At 40.7% G+C, this 22650-nt stretch overlaps 1 protein-coding gene across 1 annotated transcript in view; it reads left to right on the top strand.

The window, feature by feature from the left end:
* TINAG (tubulointerstitial nephritis antigen) overlaps positions 1-22650 on the top strand; it is a 166632-nt gene that overhangs the window by 60229 nt on the left and 83753 nt on the right. Inside the window, exons 3-4 of the mRNA XM_083177324.1 lie at positions 17355-17444; positions 21998-22112. Coding sequence (XP_083033450.1) covers positions 17355-17444; positions 21998-22112 — 205 coding nt within the window. The remainder of the gene's footprint in view (positions 1-17354; positions 17445-21997; positions 22113-22650) is intronic.

Below are 22650 nucleotides of genomic sequence, written 5' to 3'. Positions count from 1 at the left end.
GAACTGCATTTTTGTGTAAAAAAATGTAATTTTTCATTTTCACTGCCCACTTGTATCAAAATTGGTGAAACCCTTGGGGGTTTGAAATGTACACTATACCCCTAGATGAATTCCCTGAGGGGTGTAGTTTGCAAAATGGGGTCACTTGTGGGGGGTTCCACTGTATTGGTGCTTGGGGGGTCTTGCTAATGCGACATAGCACCCACCAAAATTCCACCAGAATCTGAGCTGCAAAATCCAAAAATCACTCCTTCCCTTCTGAGTCCTGCCATGCACCCAACTGGTATTTTTTGGTCACATGTGAGGCATTGCCGTACTCGGGAGAAATTGGGGCACAGATTTTGGGGTGCTTTTTCTCCTTCATACCTTCTGAAAATGAAAAATTTTGAGCCAGAACTGCATTTTTGTGTAAAAGAATGTAATTTTTCATTTTCACTGCCCACTTGTATCAAAATTGGTGAAACCCCTGGGGGTTTGAAATGTACACTATACCCCTAGATGAATTCCCTGAGGGGTGTAGTTTGCAAAATGGGGTCACTTGTGGGGGGGTTCCACTGTATTGGTGCTTGGGGGGTCTTGCTAATGCGACATAGCACCCACCATTCATTCCACCAGAATCTGAGCTGCAAAATCCAAAAATCACTCCTTCCCTTCTGAGTCCTGCCATGCACCCAACTGGTATTTTTTGGTCACATGTGAGGCATTGCCGTACTCGGGAGAAATTGGGGCACAGATTTTGGGGTGCTTTTTCTCCTTCATACCTTCTGAAAATGAAAAATTTTGAGCCAGAACTGCATTTTTGTGTAAAAAAATGTAATTTTTCATTTTCACTGCCCACTTGTATCAAAATTGGTGAAACCCCTGGGGGTTTGAAATGTACACTATACCCCTAGATGAATTCCCTGAGGGGTGTAGTTTGCAAAATGGGGTCACTTGTGGGGGGGTTCCTAAATTTTAGCATCTTATGGTGCCTTGAAACCTACATGGTGCCTAAAAAATAATCTCATAAAAAGGAGGCTCCAAAATCAAGTAGGTGCTCCTTCTATTATGAAGCCTGTGGTTTGGTCAACGTGCACACTAGGGCCACATATAGGATATTTATGAAAACAAAAGAATTGGGGGAATCAATTTTTAGTCACATTTCTCTAGTAAAATGTACTGTGTTCCTTAGAAAAATGTATTAAAATTGCAAATCTGCAAAAAAAATGAAATTTTGAAATTTCACCTACACTTTGTTTTAATTCCTGTGAAACACCTAAAGGGTTAACAAACTTCCAAAATGCTGTTTTGAATACTGTGAGGGGTGCAGTTTTTGAAATGGTATCATTTATGGGGGTGTCTCACATACAAGTCCCTCAAAGTCACATCAGAACTGAACTGGTCCCTAAAAAAATCAGTGTTTGAAATTTTCTTGAAAATTTGAGAATTTGCTATTCATATTGTAAGCCTCCTAGTGTCCAAAAAAATTAAAAGGAAGTTGAAATAATGATGGAAACATAAAGTAGACATATGGTCTATGTTAGTTATTAACTATTTTGAGTGGTATGATTATTTGTCTCACAAGCAGAAAATTTAACATTTTGCAAATTGCTAAATTTTCCATTTTTTTACGACATTTTGGTATTTTTCACAAAAAAACACAGACTGTATCGACCCAAATTTACCACTAATTTGAAGTACAATGTGTCACGAAAAAACAATCTCAAAATCACTGGGATAAGTAAAAGCAAAAAAAAGTTATCCCCACTTAAGTGAGACATGTCAGATTTGAAAAAAAGGGCTCTGTCAGGAACGCAAAAACTGGCTCTGTCAGGAAGAGGTTAAGGAAGAAGTCCAGAAGCAGAGCAATGTGTCCCTCCTGGAGAGGGTCATGTTGGGAGGTATGCATGAGTGAAAGTTAAGTTTGTGAGTTATCATTCATATTCTCTCACAAATGGCCAGAAAATCACAAATTCTGCTATGGTATGCAAACTTATGAGCACAACTGTAACTGGCACTAAATATGTGCAAGAAAATGATTGCTTGGAATTGAAATTCAGTGCCTGAGAGTACACAAACTTTGTTTTATGTTTTAAAACTTTGTTTCATGCACAAATAAAACATATTTGTGTGTATTTCATGTGTTTGAGGTGTTAATAGAACATAAATACAAGATACCTAAAAATACATCAATTACATGATACATTGAAACCAGTGGTGTACGTATAGAGCTGGGGTAGCCAACCCTAGTCCTCGAGAGCTACCAACAGTGCATGTTTTGCAGGTCTCCTCACAGAATCACAAGTGAGCTAATTAGCTCCATCTGTGTATCTTAAAATGTGTCAGTGATTAATGAGTGCAGCTGTGCAGCAGCTAGGTTTTCTGGAAAATGTGACCTGTTGGTAGCTCTCGAGGGCTACGGTTGGCTACCACTGGTATAGAGGGTGTAGGGGGTGCACCTGCTATGGGGTCCGGCCGCCCTGCCATTTGGGAAGCCCGTGGGCACAGCAAGGAACCCCTTGCACAAAGTGTTTTTCGCCACGGCGGGTAAGGCAGTTGTGCAAGGCCTTAGCAGTACTAGCCGCTGAGAGATGCACTGACCCTCCCGGTTCCCGCTCCCCCACCACCAGCGGGGTCAGCAGCAGCAGCAGCATGGTACTCATAGCTGCTGGCTGCTTACAACCGCTCCTCCCACCTGTATTCAAGAGACAGGAGCGTGCAGCCTTTACTAAAAGCAGCACCAAGCCACACCACAGAACTGCCGGCAACTACAATGCACCCCAAAGCTACATGGCTCCCCGCCAGCAGCACAAAGGACCCAACATCAGCAGCAGTAAGTGCGCCAGGAGGAGGTGGCGGGGGAGGGGGGTATCATCTGCCATGGACCCTCTTGTGTTGGAGCAGGGTGGTTGCTGAGTGCCTTGAACCATATTGGTGGGGGAACTATGTGCCATGGAGCCTCTTGGGGGGGGGGGGTTTACTTCCTTGGACCCTATTTGAGTGGGGTGGCCGTTTGCCATGGAAATATGCCCCTTTGTTCCCCAGACATAGCAGCACTATAAGGATGTCCATGTCATGCATGTACAGTATGTACAGGGAGGCAGTGTACAGTATGTACGAATGTACTGTATGTATGAAGGAGGCAATGGGCGGTATTCAATGAGGCTGATTCGCCATGTTTTTATGGCGATTTTGTGCTGTAAGGCGACTTTTTTACTTAAACGGTGAATTACCCTATTCAATGACCAGATGGCGAATACATTTCAAGGTTTTTTTCGCCCTGATTCACCAAGTAGCAATCGCTATCTTTTTATGGTGAAGTGGAATGTGAACTTTTAAAATAAAGTGTTTTGTTTTTTACATTTGGTGTAAAAAAATCAGGAATTTTATTCTGAGGAGGGGCATGCTATTTTTATTCATGTTCTGTGCTGTATATTTTTTACACAGACCAGCCAGCAGGGGGCCGGAGCCGAGCCGTTCATTAGATATTCATATATTCACTGCACCGGATCATTACATATGAATGATCGGGTGTAGTGAATATACCCGGTCCCCTGCTGGCACCCCCGGGGGGCAGCCTGTGCTGCCTGGCTCCCGGGGAGCCCACCTCCCCCCCACAAACGTTCTGGGGCAGGCAGGGAGACTTCCATCTCCTTGCCTGCAGCCGTCCTCGGGCTCCATGCGGCATCGCCGCAGGGGTTAAAATTCGCCGGTCAGGGGCAGCGAGCCCCTGACTAGTTGAATACTGGAGCCGGCGAGGCTCTGGAACGCAGCGAGCAGTGGCAAATGTGCAGCGAATCCTAAACAGGATTCGCTGCACATCGTCAAAATGCTCATTGAATGCCCAATGAATGTAATGTATATATGAGTATGTACAGTATATATGAGGGAGGCATTGTATGAATGTATGAGGAAGGCAGAATATGTACAGGTGGAGACGCTCTCTGTGTTGCCACCAGCTCGCCATATCGATATAACTGGAGGGAACTGGCGGATGGCGGGACTGGGACTCTTTCTCCACCTGATACCCTCTTTGTCTCTCACACCTCTCAATCCCTTTTCTGCCCTTTTTAGGGGCATTGTAATGGGGGAGGCCCTTTAAAGATTTTGCTATGGGGCCCTGAATGTTCAAGTTATGCCCCTGATTGAAACTTTTGACGTAAACTGTAGTTTAATATTTCTATGTTATGAATCAATAGAATTATTAGGAAAAGTTACTTAAGTGGGTGTTTTTTTAAAAGTTACTTCAGCAACAAATTGTTTATAGTTAACTTTTAAGATCATGTTTGAAAAGAAAATGAAATATTTCACCTTGAAGAGTCTTGTATAGTAATCTATTCTCAGAAGAAGAGTAGTGCATAATACAGATGTAGACGTGCTTAGAAGTTCTATGGGGATCTCCGGTGAAATGCATTCAAAGACCTAGTTAAATACTAATAGTGCTGTATACATCTGAGCAAACAATCCTGAAATGTTGTTGACAATTCCGCTCTGTTTAACTTAATATTTGAACATCTCCATTAAACTTTCATAATATTAAGGTAGAGCACAGCTGAAAAAGAAAATATTCAGTTAACTTTGTATTGAACATTTTACAGTACTGTTCTCTTATTTACACTTGTTAGCCAGATGAATAAAGTACTCATTTAGAAGCAGTCATATCTAGACATGTTGGTTCCCTGTAGAGCATTGGCAATTCCCCATATTTAAAGTAGGGGCCATGTACGCTGAAGGGATATGTCTCGAGGAGGGGGCATAGCCACACAACAGTACCCTTAATTCAAATGATGCCTTATAGTAATGCAACCTAATTTATATTACACCACACAGTAGTGTAACCTTATTCCCATTATGTCACAAAGTACAGCGGATACCAGTTCCACTTCCTGACATCCTCTACATCAGGGATGGGGCACCTTCGTCCCTCTAGCTGTTGTTGAACTACACATCCCAGCATGCCCTGCAACAGTTGTAGCATGGCCACATTGCAAAACTGTAAAAAGGCATGCTGGGATTTGTAGTTCCACAACAGCTGGAGGGCTGAAGGTTATCAATCCCTGCTCTACATCCTGACACCATCCACAATGGACTAGATGCAGCCCTGTTGGGAAGGTGTATATTTTCTTTTTGGCGGTGCATGGAAAGGTTGACTTTGTAGAAACAAATTCTGTAGCTTATTATTTATTTTCACTTTAAAACCACTTAAGGACATTTTACATCAGTAAAATAAATTGCTTCAAAATGGAACAGAAATTGTTAAAAGTACATTATATATTGCTGTTCAAAATACAGAAAATGTTATTACCTTCCTGTGCCAGTTATGGAGGAGCTGATAAATATATATATGAATCAGATACCAAGTACAATATAGGCTGCTTTTTCTTCCAGTATTGAAAATATTTTTATTTTTTTATATTTGGAGGAAATAACCACTCAGGAATGGCAAAAGTAGTACAAAGGAAGACTTGCTCACTGAATGACAGTATGACATCTGCTTTACCTAATTATTTAATTATCATGTAAACAGTACATCCTGTGGTTAAATGTCATATATTTAAAACCAATCTTTTGTTTAAATGAGTGTGCCTCAGTATGACTATCATAGGTGTGCGCACATTGAGTGTTAGGGGTGCACAGGCACCCCCTAATGCTGTGCCCACCCTTATGAACACCTCTGCCGCTAGCAATGCCAGCAATACCTTTAACCAAAGACTTTTGCTTTTTAGAACTGTATTCCATTTAAAGAAGCGCCCATCAATCAATTATGTGTGTTTTCATTGTTAATTGTACTAGACCATTGTCATATCACTACATACCTGTGTCATCCATATATTTTTATGATTGTATTTGCATGTACTGTTACACAGAGTAATTGGATTAAAACTGAAATAGGCAGGAGATTATGGTGTGGCTAAGAGACTTTTTATATTGTAGCGAGTGCCAATAGTTGACAGGAGACACGCCTGAATGGCGGTGTTAGACACGCCCAATAGGTGGAGCTACACACACCCCTTTGATAGTGCACCCCCTAATAAAATGTGCTGCGCACGCCTATGATGACTATGCCTCGAGTGTAACATATAAACAGTGGTGTATTAGCAAATAAGCACAGTAGGTACGCTACGATGGGTCAAAATAATATTGATTTCATCTTGAGAAGAAAATCAAGGTTTCTGAAATTGTTTCCAAAAATATATAAAAATATATAAAAAATGTAATTCAAAGAAACTGAAAGGTTTGATTAAAGACTGAAGAATAAATGATCTAAATTAATAATTATATCAATGATTTAAATTGATGAAAGATGTTAGAGAGCGTCACACAATTTTGAAAAATTAATACAATTTATTATAAAAATACACATAAAAATAGAAATAAAAAACATACCTACTGTAAGTGGATTGTTTGTCACTTGGGTTTCACCACAGAATCATCAATTTCTATGTTATTTTCCATTGTACATTTCCTTTACCTGATATTTTGTTTTAGCTTTCTCATAATGTACATTATAAGCCATTTAGTCCTTTTCATTTACCACTATGTTTTAAAGCAACTGCAATCTATAATAATCTCTCATTTTTGCTGCACATACCCAAGCACTAGACCCTGGGAAAAGATTTATTTGTACTTATCTATATTTTCTTATGTCTCCTTATACTTTCCACTTCACATTTCTTAAAATCAGCATTGTAAAATTCACGTTCTTTTAGTTTGACCTTTTGAAGCAATCTAGTCAGAAATTCATATATATACATATAGAGAAAAGCAAAACGGCACTCAGATGCTTAAGGAATGATGCGGTGCAGGGTCCAAGGGGGATAATGATAGACAGCACTTACCTATCCTGGGAACCAGGTTAGGAAACAGACCAGCACTCACTTACTGGGTCAGCCTTGCTGCACTATACTCTGTGTAATGTTTTGAAAATACACTTTTTTCTTCACCTCAAAGTACGTGAGTGCTGGTCTGTTTCCTAGCATGATTCTTAGGATAGGTAAGTGCTGTCTATATATACACATATATATATATATATATATATATATATATATATCCGGACAGGTGGCCGGCACATCCACGGCTCCAACGCTTAAAGCAATGCACTGGGTGCCTTCACCAAGAATAATGTAGTATAGCAAGGGAGTGCGGCACTCGCAGTATAATGAAGTACACGGAAACAGCAGGTAAGTTCAGCAACGTTTCAACGTCCTTTTATTAGGACATTTTCATCAGGAGCCTGATGAAAATGTCCTAATAAAAGGACGTTGAAACGTTGCTGAACCTACCTGCTGTTTCCGTGTACTTCATTATACTGCGAGTGCCGCACTCCCTTGCTATATATATATATATATATATATATATATATATATATATATATATATGGTACTTGTTTCCTAGCAGGGAGCCTAGTTTTCTTACGTACGCTACCGTACTGAAATCGCATCGCATCGCATTGGCCGGTTTGATGCAATGCAATGCGATTTTTTTTTAATGTAATTTATTCACTGCTCTGTTGGCCCCAGGGGATCGCATCACATCGCATCTCCCGCAAAATTGCATGCGATCGCATGCAATTTTATAGGGTGCAATGCCATTAGCTATACACTTGTATGACATACAATGAGGTTTTAGTCACCCCCCCACTATCCACGCCACACCAAAGTGTGGCGAGCGGTGGCGGAACGTGTCCTCCCAACCTTTTCATACCCCCACTATCCACATCGGCGCAGAGTTATATAGTGTGCCGAGCACAGCGAGCCACCGAGCCCGAAGCGTGGTGAGCGGATGTGGAATACATGTAAAGTAATCCGCGTCCGCTCACCATGCTTCGGTCTCGGTGGCTCGTTGAGCTTGCCACACTATATAAAATCAACTCCACGCTGACGTGGATAGTGGGGGTATGAAAAGGTCGGGAGGACGAGTTCCCCCGCCACGCTTCGGGGTGGCATGGACAGTGGGGGGGGGAGGGACTAAAACCTCAATGTAATACAGCTAATGGCATGGCATCGCACCGTATAAAATTACATGCGATTTTGTGGGAGATGCGATGCGATCCCTGGAGCCAACAGAGCAGTGAATAAATGACATTAAAAAATTGCATCTCATCGCACGGCACTAAAAACAGCCCATGCGATGCAATGCGATTTTAGTACAGAGAATAGCCCTGTATGCTTAGAGCGTACTGGGAGCCCTGCTAAGAAACAAGTACCATACACACATATATATATAGAGAGAATAAAGAAGGCGAGCACACTGCTGAGTATTACAAAGTAGCAATTTTACTACAAACAACTGCTCACATACATGTTGGTTGAACATCAAGCCTTCCAAGCACTGTAACTGGTGGCTACCAGTAAGCGGATCAGCAAAAGACTCCTCTGGTGTATAACGCAGTTTCTTCTGTATGCTTCCAGATTCTCAGGGCTTGGGAAGTGACGTGTGACATAACAACTGCATCCTCCAGGCCATGTGGCATAGTGTACATCCTGCATTTTATGGCTGGATGAGACATTTCCTGTTCTACTTACCGGTAGCCGCCCTTTCTTTATTTTCTCTTTACATATTTACATAACCAAACACCGGCCTGTGGAGATTATATATATATATATATATATATATATATATATATTTATATATATATATATATTCAACAAATTGATTCAGAGTGCACTAAATCTTAGAGCAGACATGTCCAATGTTGGCCCTCCAGATGTTGTGAAACTACACATCCCAGCATGCTTTGCAATAGTTTTAGCATTCTCTAATAGCAAAACTGTGGCAAAGCATGCTGGGATGTGTAGTTTTACAACATCTGGAGGACCAATGTTGGACATGCCTGCCTTAGAGCATAAAATATGTTCAAATAATATTTAATAAAAAAAAATGCCCTCAGGGCGTAACAGTGTTCATACAGGTTTTTACAGTACAGTTCAGTGAATCAAAAAAGAAAAAAATTAGGTACTCTTTACCTAGAAGGGCGCCCACGATTTTGATCATGGACATCGCATGTAAAAAAATCGCGTCAGTCGCATCGCATGCGGCCAAAAAATCGCATGCAATGCGAACGACGCGATTACCGCGATTTTACATAGGGAACAATGTTAAATGGGTCAATTGACCCAATTTAACATTGGGAACAATGTTAAATGGCCCACAGACCCCAAATACTCACCCTGGGCCCCCAAAATTGTTAACGCCACCCCACGATCAACGTGAACCCGAAGCGTGGCGAGCGCAGCGAGCCCGCGAGGGGCGGCGGTACGCGTCCTCCGACCTTTTCATACCCCCACTATCCACGTCGGTGTGGAGTTGAGTATAGATAGTGTGGCGAGCGCAGCGAGCCACCGAGCCCGAAGCGTGGCGAGCGCACGCGGATACCTGTGAAGCCCGCGAAGGGATACGTTTACCTGTAAAGGTATCCGCGTCCGCTCGCCACGCTTCGGGCTCCATGGCTTGCTGCGCTCGCCACACTATCTATTCTCAACTCCACGCCAACGTGGATAGTGGGGGTATGAAAAGGTCGGATGACGTGTACCGTCGCCCCTCGTGGGCTCGCTGCGCTCGCCAAGCTTCGGGTTAACGTTGATCGTGGGTTGGCGTTAACAATTGGGGGGGCCCAGGGTGGGTATTTGGGGTCTGTGGGCCATTTAACATTGTTCCCAATGTTGTTCCCAATGTTAAATCGGTTAATTGACCCATTTAACATTGTTCCCTATGTAAAATCGCGGTAATCGCGTCGGTCGCATTGCATTCTTTTTTTTTGGCCGCAGGCGATGTGACCGACACGATTAACATTTTGACATGGCTTTCAATGTAAAATCGCGGGCATCGCATCGGTCGCATCGCAAATGGCATGCGATGTACATGCGATGCCCGCGATGGGCGCCCTTCTAGGTAAAGAGTACCAAAAATTATCCTATTATCGAATACACACAATAGTCAATCAGACAAAAAATATATCCCAACGCGTTTCATCATGGGGTTGACATCATCAGGGGCAAAGTGTACATCAATTTGTTGAGATGACACAATCCCATTGGTAGGAATGGGTTTCCCCAAAAGTATTTGGTTCAATGTAAATCCCTTAGGTATTGTGGATTTTAAAGATATCCACCATCAGTTGTTCTTGAAAATTTTAGAAGAGTTGCTATATGATTGCTGACTTCTGTTAAACCGCATAGCGCTGTGTTTTCACCAATTTCAAAGAAGTATAAGAACACCAATACACACCAATACACACTTTTAAGGAATCCCATTCCTACCAATAAGATTGTGTGGGCTGTTACACCCTGAGGGCATTTTTATTAAATATTACTTGAACATATTTTATGCTCTCTGAATCCATTTGTTGATCTTTGTTCTCGATAGTTTGTTTCTGTCTAACAGGGGACCCTTTCAGAGTAGCTACTCACTTGGTATGTTAGAGCAGTTTGGAGCCCTCTCCATATATATATATTTATATATATATATATATATATATATATATATATATATATATATATATACAAGGTACTGGGGTGGCACTCCGCTCTGTCACTACAGCCGATGCTGTGTTTAGCTTAATAGCTCCGGTGCCTTCCGTGCAGGGCAGTGATGCTCTGTATGTAGAAAAATGCTGGGGGTGCGGCGGCACTCAGAAAAAAGACAGGAAGCAAGCGGTTTTGTGTACCGACGTTTCAAAAGCCCGTGGGCTTTTTTTATCAAGGTGCTGTTGTGAGAACCACCGCCGCACCCCCAGCATTTTTATATATATATATATATATTCACAGTTCCCACAGCGTGAGATAAACCAGCACCAGTCCATGTAAGCAACAAATTCAATGCATATTTATTGTCCACAGACAGCAAAAAGGACCAAACATGGTCATGTCAGAATCAGCACCCAATAGGCAATACAAATGATACTTAGCATTCCTGCATCAAGTATAGGCAGCGTCTCCTCGACGGCCGTTTCGGTGCCCAAGCACCTTTTTCAAGAGGGGGACTGGCTGAGTCCAGTTGAAACGGCCGTCGGGCCAAGCAGCTGTTTATTGTACTGCACAGCATGGAATAAAACTTCTTTTTTCTTTACCTACGTTTGAGTGCTGGTCTGGATCCTTCACTTAGAGTGTGGGGGGTAAATGCTTTGTATTTACTTATTCTATGGACCCTGCACCAAGTTCTTATCAAATGGAGTGCCGCCCTGCATAACTTTGTTATATATATATCTATCTATCTATATATATATATATATATATATATATATATATATATCTATATATATAGTCCAGGTGTGAGCAGCACTTCCTCAACCAGCCCAAACAAATGGGGTGCCATCCATAACCAACAAGGGTTAATCCATACGTCCAGACAGCGGCACTCACCCAAATAAGAATTCTCACAGGCAGTTGTTAAATCAAAATACAATCTCTTGTGAGGTATAAAATCACATACCAAATCTGGCGGTTAACACAACCGCAGTGATAACAGCACGGGATAGGGAACTGCACAGCCGCAGTTCTGTTGGAGTGGTTACACTCACATCCAAAGATCGACAAAGTCTCGGTGACTAAATGCGTAGGAGCATGGCCTAGCGTCGATCTTTGTATGTGAGTGACCTTTGGATGTGAGTGATCTGTTGGAGTAACCACTCCAACAGAACTGCGGCTGTGCAGTTTCCTATCCCATGCTGTTATTGCTGCGGTTGTGTTAACCGCCAGACTTGGTATGTGAATTTATACCTCACAAGAGATTGTATTTTAATTAAATAAACGTTGGATACATCTGATTTTGCATTATCGAGCGCTCCTGGTTGTTTTTCTAGACAAATTTCCACCTTCGAATTCAGGTGCCAGCTGTGGCATATGTGGGAGCAGCCGATCAGAAAAAGTGATTTTGAGTGCAACAGAATAGAGAAACATTACGGGACTTTTGGAGTTCCTGCCACAAAGAGCTAACGACTTGCGCACTATTTTTTGTTTATATATATATATATCTTTTATATTTTTTATACTTTTTATTGTATGAAATAAAAACTTTTTACTGCTTTATATGTGTGCATATATACAGTTTTGGTGAAACTGCCATCAGCGCACCTCTACACTTTCTCTCTCTCTCTCTCTCTCTCTCTCTCTCTCTCTCTCTATGTATTTATATATTTTTTATATCTAATATATTTAGGACTACTTTATCCATTTTCTCTACCTGCTGCCTCATGTCCTGACTATCCCTGCCATGCTCACTTCTTGCCTCAGGTCTCCTTACCAATTCACCTGTCTGTCTCCCCCTCCCTCTAGATTGTGGTGTTAATTGTGCTCTGTTTTTGTTCTTCTGTCGCTGTTATGTCTAGTTCTGTATACATTGTACTGTTTTAATGTGTTCTATATGTATGGTGCTGCATACCACTATTATATATTTATATATATATATTATAAATTTATTTTGCTATTCACTAGTCCTAGCAGTAAAAAAGATTTTTGTTGTACCTGCTGGCTGAAGAACACAATTGAGACGTTATGACAGTTATCAATTTTTACTGATTAAACCACAGATTATAAGATATAATGCATAAAGTGCAATACAATACAATACAATTTATTAAAAACTCAGATATTAAAAATTTAAAGAGATGACTATTTATAGGGCTCAGTCTATTCATCGATTTTAGGGGTAAATTAACTCAAAAAGTCATATGACAGCTGAATAACGGTATAGAGATATTACCATCCTTGTTCCTCCTCATAGATGTTTTAAGAGGGAATTGTAATCCAATGGTTTTGATGAAAAGGACCAATTCTTCCCAGTGCTCCAGAATTTCAAGAGCTCAGGACTCCCTTGTTTGTAGCTCACCCTGATATCCAATTAGGGATTGGGCTAAATCCCACAGCCTCAGCGTTTTCTCAGGATTCAGTTCAGCATGGTGTGCTAATTTTGGGGAGAAGTGGGTTGGTCTCCGGGATGGATTACACCTTCAGCTGGCCAGTAAAGGTGCTCAACACGTTTCCCCGGTTAGTAAAGTATCCGGCTTCCTCAGGAGCAAGTGCTGACTGTGTCCACAGTAGCTGGTTTTATACCACTATAGAGGTCTCATTAGTCATCTCACCTGTGTGAGTACCACCCATTGTTATATCTTAAATTCAGTTGCCGTCTCAAAATATTAAATGCAATATATAAATACATAATTACATTATCTAATAGATGAAATGCAAGCAAATATCTTGTATAGATTGAAAAAAATAAAAACAATCAATCACATCTCTATTGTGATAGGTCGGATAACAACATGTGACCCGGATATATCAGTACAAGGATATAAGTGTCACCTTATGGGTGGTTTTACAAACAATTATTAATGGTGTTTACCTTTACTGATCCCCAAGCTGCGGGGGAGCCAGACATCCGCCGCCGATTGCCGGTATCGGCGGTAAGGGCGGCAGGATTCCCACACAGTTCCGAGTGATCGTCTCTCCTGTTACACGGCAACAGAGTCCGGTCCCGTGACATGATCACGGGACCCGGAAGTGAGTCAGGGTATGGGAGATGAATGCCCGCATTGCCTGATGACGCTCGGCTACGTGATCACGCTGCAGAGATGTACATTGGGTTCTAAAAGAGATGTGTTATGCGCACTGGACCAGCACGGACTCGCAGATGGATCGGCCCCATATCATGTGACCAGGGGCAGGGTAATAGTCCGGGCTAACCAGATACGCAGACAGCGTCCATAGTGTTAATTAGCAACACTCGGGTAAAGTAATGTGCACCAAACCACTTATAAATTCAGATCAAAATCTAGCTAAATATAATTATTCAACCAAAGCAAATATCTATTACATGTTGAGGAGACAAAATATATATAAACAGTAAAGGTTCATTATAGAAATCACTTACTTCACCTCCTGGGCCTCCCATAGTTTCTGGTGTTAGTTCCCTCACAGCCAATTTATCACAATATGTTGATCACTTTTTGCAACCTTATGTTCCAACCCTGAAGTCTCACATCAGAGACACTATGGATCTTCTTGACAATATTCAGTCAATACCATGGCGAGATGGATATGCATTTTTGACCTTAGATGTCAATGCCCTGTACACCCACATTCCCCATCAATTGGGTTATAAAGTGATAGAGCGGAGTCTAAATCTGGATGATAAATTGGGAACAGAACATAAGGATTTCATATTACACATTATTGCCTTTATTTTGGCCCATAAATATTTCACTTTTCACGGCACATATTATTTACAGGTGATGGGGACGGCCATAGGGACCAGTTTCGTGCCCAGCTATGCCAACCTATACATGGGTGAGGTGGAGCAGACTCATGTTTGGGAAGGCGGCTGGGATGCAAACTTGGTCTTCTATGGCCATTACATAGATGATTTGATTATAATTTGGGATGGGAATGTTCACTCAGCCACACAATTTGCTAATTCACTCAACAGTAATGAATATAATTTAATCTTCACCCATACATATGATTTAGAATCTGTGAACTACCTGGATGTGACCCTAAAGATTAAAGACAATAAGATTACATCATCAAACTATGTTAAACCGGTTAATACCAACTCTTATGTCCACTTTAAAAATGCACATTAAGCCCCGTGGAAGACAAACATCCCAAAGGGACAACTTATGCGTCTTAAACGCAATTGTATGGAGGATCAGACATTCTTGAATCAGGCAGCTCAAATGTTAGAATCCTTTACAGAAAGGGATTATCCCGAGGAGCTACTGACAAAGGCACTCTCGCAGGGAACCCAAATGGAGAGATTGGATCTCCTTAAACCAAAGGTTCCCCTTGAAAAGGAATCAGTATTTAAAATCAATCGTGAGGTGGCCTTTACCAGTAAATATAATAACTGTGCACAGGATATCAAAAATATCATGACACGCAATTACAGAGTATTACAACAGGATAAAGTACTATCTGGTATAATTCCGAAGAAGCCTCTAATCATATATAAGAAAAATAGAACATTATAAAACGATACTGGCCCCCAGCCATATTAAAAAGGAAAAAACAACAAATACAATCAAAAAACAAGATACAACTGGCTTACTACAAAGCCAAAAGGCTTTTTTAGATGTGGTAAATTAAGATGCACAATGTGCACATACATTCCGATCTTATTATTTATTTTCTAAAATGTGAATGCAATCTACCATACATTGGTAGAACAACAAGTGCACTACATATTAGGTTCATGGAACACCGTAGAAATATACAAGAGGGATATATGAAACATAGTGTGTCCAGACATTACAATCTACAACACCAATGTGACCTGTCCCTGCCTGTCTTACAATAGTGGGTTTAGAACAAATATCCCATACCCCAAGGGGAGGGGACAGATTCAACCTACTCTGTAGGAGAGAGGTTTTCTGGACCTTGAAATCTAATTCACTGCATCCTGATGGCTTGAATGAGACTATTGAATTAAATGCAGTTCTATAGACCTACTATAAATAATAATACATTTCTTTGTGTGTTCCTCTTTAGTTGGTATTCTGTGTTCTATAAAATATATATGTGTGTTTATTTTGGTATACATACGTATCTATATGAGAAGCATATTTTTATTTATTTATTACAATATATAAATGGATATATATTTTTCTTTAAAGTATCTTGAATGTTATTACCTTAATGCTGATCAACATATATATGGATTTGATATAATATGACCTAACAATAATTGAATAATAATAATAAAAGGATTTATAGATATAATATCATGTAAAACGACTATAATGAACCTATACTGTTTACATATATTTTGTCTCCTTAAAATGTAATAGATATTTACTTTGGTTGAATAATTAAATTTAGCTAAATATTGATCTGAATTTATAAATGGTTTGGTGCACATTAATTTACCCGAGTGTTGCTAAGCAACACTAGGAACACTGTCAGCGTATCTGGTTAGCCCGGACTATTTCCCTGCCCCTGGTCACATGATATGGGTCGATCCATCTGCGAGTCCGTGCTGGTCCAGTGCGCGCTTCTCTTTCAGAACCCGATGTACGTCTCTGCAGTGTGATCACGTAGCCGAGCGTCATCATGCAATGCGGGCATTCATCTCCCATACCCCGGCGCACTTCCGGGTTACGTGATCGTGTCACGTGACCGTACTCTATTGCCGGTTAACGGGAGAAATGCTGGCTCGGAACTGTGTGGGGATCCTGATGCCCTTACTGCCGATACCGGCAATCGCCGGCTGGCGTCTGGCTCCCCCGCAGCTTGGGGATCAGTAAAGGTAAACACCATTAATAATTGTTTGTAAAAGCACCCATAAGATGACACTTATATCCATATAAACTTGTTCTGATATATCCGGGTCACATTTTGTGATCTGACCTATCACAATAGAGATGTGATTGTTCGTTACATTTTTTTCACTCTATACAAGATATTTGCTTGCATTTCTTGTATTAGATTTATAATTAATATAAGACTGCCTCCTTATATAACTTTGTATAATCATGTAATTATGTATTGCATTTAAAGTTTTGAGACGGCAACTAAATTTAAAACAATGGGCGGTACTCACACAGGTGAGATTACTAATGAGACCTCTATAGTGGTATAAAACCAGCTACTGTGGATACAGTCAGCACTTGCTCCTGAGGAAGTCGGATACTAACATAACCGGGGAAATGCGTTGAGCGCCTTTACTGGCCAGCTGAAGGGGTAATCCATCCTGGAGACCAACCCACTTCTCCCCATCATTAGCACACCACGCTGAACTGAATCCTGAGAAAACGCTGAGGCTGTGGGATTTAGCCCAATCCCTAATTGGATATTGGGGTGAGCTACAAACAAGGGAGTCCTGAGCTATTGAAATTATAGAGCACTGGGAAGAATTGGTCCATTTCATCAAAACCATTGGATTACAATTCCATCTTAAAACATCTATGAGGAGGAACAAGGATGGTGATATCTCTATACCGTTATTCAGCTGTCATATGACTTTTTCATTTAATTTACCACTAAAATCGATGGAGAGACTGAGCCCTATAATTAGTCATCTCTTTGAATTTTTAATTTTTGAGTGTTTAATAAATTATATTGTATTGCACTTTATACTGTACATTATATTTTATAATATGTGGTTTAATCAGTAAAAATTAATAACTGTTATACCGTCTCAAGTGTGTTCTTTAGCCGGCGCCGGTATAACAAAAATCTTTTTTTTTTTAATTTCTATATTATTAGGGACTGACTATCCCTAGTACCTGCTGCTGCTAATTGCGCACCGCACATATTTCCTTTCTTACCACTAGTCATAGCAGTAAACTAACGAAAATGTTTTTATTTAAATTAATTCTTGTTTAAATTAATGCCCTATTTATTTTCAAGCAGCTGATATTTTTTTTGTGTTTTATTTTGCAGTTACTGCCAGGAAAATCAATGGATATGTTCAGACCATGTTTGTCTTATACAGCCTGACCTAATTGACTATATTAATACTGGAGGCTTTAGGTAAGCAATCCATCAAAGTATTTTATAAATAATTTGATGTTTACAGAATTTCCCGTTGTTTTTCTGTTATAAAGAACTTATATTTTATTAATTTACGGGGCAGATTCAGGACAAAGTGGCACCATGACAGAGGAGGGGTTGGGGTGGATATTTTGCACTCCTGGGTAAGTAGGTGTGATCTCGCAACAAATGCCTGGCCTCAGAAAAAGAGACATGGCCTCAAAGGGAATGACATATCTAATGATAAGGAGAGGGTCAAGGGCAATTCTAGGAGGAGGCCTTTGTGCAGACTCCTTCTGGAACCCTCTCCTCTATAGCTGTAGAGTATGGACACAAGGGTCATTAGGGGACTGTAGCACTGTCCCAGAGTCTAATGTGCATACACAAACTGCAAGCAAAATTACATGTTATTTTTACATTGACTTTTGCAGTGCTGCTGCTGACGTGAGCCTTGGAGGATAAGTGTGGAAAAAATGCACCTATTATAAATACGCCAGTGGAGAGGGTGACAGGATAGAAGGGCAGTGGTAAGCAGTGGAGAGGCAGAGCATGATGAAGTGGTTGCCCGGGAAAAATAATGAAATATAGAGAGGCAGAGGGTGAAAGTGAGAGGCAGTGGTTGAGACCAGGAATTGGTGACAGGGAGAAGAAGTGACCGATGCCACGAGGAGGTAGTGGGTGATGTAAAGGATAACAGGGAGAGGCAGTGAGAGACAGGAGAGGGTGATAGCAAGAGAGGACAATGGATGACATCTAGGATAATGGGGAGATGGAGTCGATGCAAGGATGTGGATGACAGGAGAGAAATAGTGATGCAGGGGAGAAGTAGAGGTTCATGCATAGGGTGACAGGGAGAGACAGTGGGAGTCAGAAAGGCAATAACTGTGGCAGTGGATGACAGAGATAGATAGTGGGAGACAGAAAGTCAAAGGTGAAGGGAATACGCAGGGGTAACAAGGTGATAGTGGGTGACAGGTAGGGAAGCCAATCCCAGGACATGTATTCAATCCCGGGAATCGGGATTGAAAAATTCCAAATCCCTGGATTCCCGGGATCCCGGAACTGTCTTCCCTAAAACAGAAACACCCGGCCACCCCACATATTTACTTACATGTGCGAGTGGGGCCGGGATCCTGGTGGGTGGGCTGTGTGTTCGGGAGCCGGCATTAGACTGCACTTACGCAGTCTAATACCGAAATCTCGGGATTGGAAACTCAAATCACGGGATTTAAATGCCCACAATTTTTGGGGCCATATCCCGGGATCCCGACAATCCTGCTCCCGAGATTGGCCACCCTAGTGACAGGGTAGACAAAATTTGACAGCAGTGTGTGTCTCAGGCAATGGAATTTTGAAGCAGGGGTGATGAGTGTGGCAGCAGTCTCCCTGTATCCACCACAGCCTTGTGCAGAGCAGTTAATGCTAGGCTGGAGACAAAGATTGTTGTGCGGCCACTGACTCTGCCTTCCATCCTTGTGCCCACTCTCAGCTTCCTTCCCTAGACTCACTTCTCCAGTGCTGGCCTGTGTCTCACTGTCCCTGACCTCAATCTGCACGGAGAATGTAGTGGGTCCCATACGTCCATATGTCCAGTGACATTCGCAGAAGTAGCCGTATGCTCCTTCCCAACAAGACCAGGTCTAAGAAAATGAGTAAAAACTTCCCCGGTCCCTCTCAACACCTGTTACTTAAGTAAAATAAAAATAAAATATGCATTAAATGACAGGGTATGTGCCTTGGTGCCCCCACCCCCTGAATCTGAAACTGCGTAAATATTTTGGGGGACATTTACTAAAGGAAATTTGTAAAAAATAGGTGTATTTGTATCCAGAAATACACTTATTTTTCACATTTACTATGCCGAAAATACGGCAATTCATATTCATATTGATAGCACATCAATACGACTACGAATTGCTGTATTTTCGGGATAGTAAATGTCAAAAATAAGTGTATTTCTGGATACAAATACAACTATTTTTTTTACAAATTTCCTTTAGTAAATTTCCCCCTTTATGTTAAAATGTAAACAATAGGTTCAAATGAGGAGAATATATTATATATATTTTACACCACCTTTCCTATTTTGCATATCAACATTCTGAGAGTGTAAGGTTTTAACCCAGGGGTCCTCAAACTATTTTGCTCTGGGAACACATTAAACAATAAAAATAATTACAGGACCCCAGCAAGTTAATTCAGAAATTCATCACATCACATGTGTGGTCAGCAGACAGCACATACATGGCAGCATTGTGGAGGTACAAAGGCCCTTATTCAGATCTGATCGCAGTACAAATTTGTTCTCAAAAATGGGCAAAACCATGTGCACTGCAGGTAGGGCAGATGTAACATGTGCAGAGAGAGTTATGGTGTGTACACACGGTGAGAACCCCTTGCTATTCGACTTAAGATTCGAATGCTATGCATTCTTTGCTATCTCTGAACATTTTACATACAATTCATGCTATCTACATTCGATTTGCACTATATAGTCATTGCTGCCCTGTCTACCTGGGTTTCGATTTGTGCTGTCACGGGAGCACGCATCGGGATCTCAAGGTAAAAAAACCTATACAATCTGCATACGATCTGCATGCGACCCTGATGCAATTTTGACTATATAGTCAAAATCTCATGCTAATTGTACCTGTGTGTACAAAGCATTAGATTTGTGTGAGTTATTTTGTTTCTGTACAGGGTAAATACTGGCTGCATTATGTTTACACTGCAATTTAGATATCAATTTCAACACACCCCACCCAAATTTAACTCTCTATGCACATGTTACATCTGCCCCACCTGCAGTGCACATGGTTTTGCCCATTTTGAGAACAAATTTGTACTGCGATCAGATCTGAATAAGGGCCAAAATGATGTGTGGAACCTAAAATAACAGACAATTCAACAGATTTTTCAGACTCCTTGAATCACTTACTGAGAGTAGAAAAGTCATCAGCCTGATGGTCAGCAACATGGAGTCGTGACCCCATGCTGAGAAGGTTGGGACCCACTTCGGGGTCAGGACCCACAGTTTGAGAACTTCTGTTTTAACCAAATTACTAAATATTCAGTGGTTCACAACTCTCCAAAGCAATCCTACAGTAGCTAGCACTCCTTACCTCTTTGCAGTCCGATGTTTATGGAAATGTATAATGTTGCTCATGTAGGACAGACATTTTTCAAAAGTCAAGTCAAGTTTTTTTTCTTAAATGTTCGAATACGCAATTTAAAATAAAAATACATACAGTATATCAATTAGAATTGTTTATTTTTAGGTGGATTGATCCTAAAATGCAAATTCATACAAAATCATTTAAATGCACACGTAATAAATTCATAGATAGCATGTACAAGGGGCCTAATTCAGACCTGATTGCAGGGCAAATTTTTTGTAAAAATGGGCAAAACGATGTGCACTGCAGGTGCGGCAGATTATTTAGATTTGTGTGAGTTATTCTGTGCAGGGTAAATACTGGCTGCATTATATTTTACACTGCAATTTAGATTTCAGTTTCAACATACTACACTCAAATCTTACTCTCTGCACATGATACATTTGCCCCACCTGCAGTGTGCATGGTTTTGCCCATTTTGACAGCAAATTTGTCCTGCGATCAGATCTGAACCAGGCCCAATATGCCTAGTATTATACACAAGTGTATCCACTGAGACAGGTAAAATGAGATTGGCACAGAAAGGTGGATACTTTAGTTAATCACTTTAAGAAGTCTATTAGAATAAGAACATTTAGTTTTTTTCCTTTAATTTTTATTGTTATTAATTTATTCAACTTTTTATATTTCTGTCAATAATGTGCCTTCTCTTCCACTGAGAAACTAAAACACTGTACGACAACATATTTTAATTGAGTAATTGTAATTGAGTTTGGTGCAGTAGCAGAAATATAACAATATGTTATTCATACTAGATTGTAAGCTCCTCCGAGTAGGGCCCTCTTCCCTCCTGTTGTCAAAGCCCACTTCTCTTCACATTTCACTCACAGCTCTCCTTTACCCAACACTCAGTGACCATCTTCATACTCATCTCCATCATTGGCCTCAAGCCTCTAGTTGTATGTTGATTGGGTCCTCACTACTTACATTTAAGCTGTAATGTGTATTGAACTGTGGTGCTCTTTATTTGTACTGTATTTTTGTTATTTATTCAATGTTATGCCAAGTTTTGTCTCCCTGTATTGTTCCTTTGTACGGCGCTGCGAAACACTTGTGGCGCCTTATAAATAAAATTATAATAATAATAATAATATGTAAGAAGAATATGCACCACACACATTTGTATTGTAAGGAATAGACCAAAGATTACTTAGCTGTTTAGGGTGAATAAAATGCATACTAATGGAGTATTTTTGTAGAAAAAAAAAGTATTTTATCCACCTTTCTCTATACTTATTTAAGCTGTAGCCACATAACAAATCTTTAGCTTATACTGTATAAAGCATTCCTTTATTGTTGTTATGTCACAAATGCTATTTGTTATCCTATGGTAAGGTCAGCCTTTACAAATAATGTGTAACGTTAATGTCCTTGCAGCTGGAAAGCAGACAATTACAGCCAGTTTTGGGGCATGACTTTAAAAGAAGGATTGGAATTTCGTCTGGGTACAATAACTCCATCCTCTTCACTTCTCAACATGAATGAAATGACTGTACGTAATCTTCAGGATTTTTTAATGTAGTAATAAGACATTGTAAAAAAAAAAAACAAGTTAAGAATGGAATTTAGCAGTGTCTCTGGTGGAATTTGAACTCAAGCTTTATTTTGAATTTTTACCTATTTGTTTTGCTTTTTGTACTCTGTTATTATACAACAATCAAACCACAGTATGTGTCAGGACCATTAGTAAATTAAATAATTGCATAGGTCACCCAGAGCACATACCACACACACACTAAGAGGGATATTCAATCCCCTGCTGCTATTTCTGGGAGAACAAGCGGCGGGTGCCTATTCAATGCTGTCTTTCCCGACAGCACTGAACAGGCAATTCGGCAGAAAGGACCCTACTTTAGAAACAGTCAGGCCCATTCTACTGAGTACAGCTGTGGATTGTCAAGCTCCCAGCCCTATCTCAATGATCCATGACTGTGTCTCATTCAGCATTAGGCAGACGGGACATTAAATCCCGCCTGCCGAGATGGAGTTGAGCAGGCCAAGAACAGGACCAGGTCACGACTGGCGGGCTG

The sequence above is a fragment of the Crinia signifera genome, chromosome 3 (genome assembly GCF_055691185.1).
Source record: "Crinia signifera chromosome 3, ASM5569118v1, whole genome shotgun sequence".
NCBI lineage: Eukaryota > Metazoa > Chordata > Amphibia > Anura > Myobatrachidae > Crinia > Crinia signifera.
Note: the sequence above shows the minus strand (reverse complement) of the source record. Positions and strands in the feature narration are given on the sequence as shown.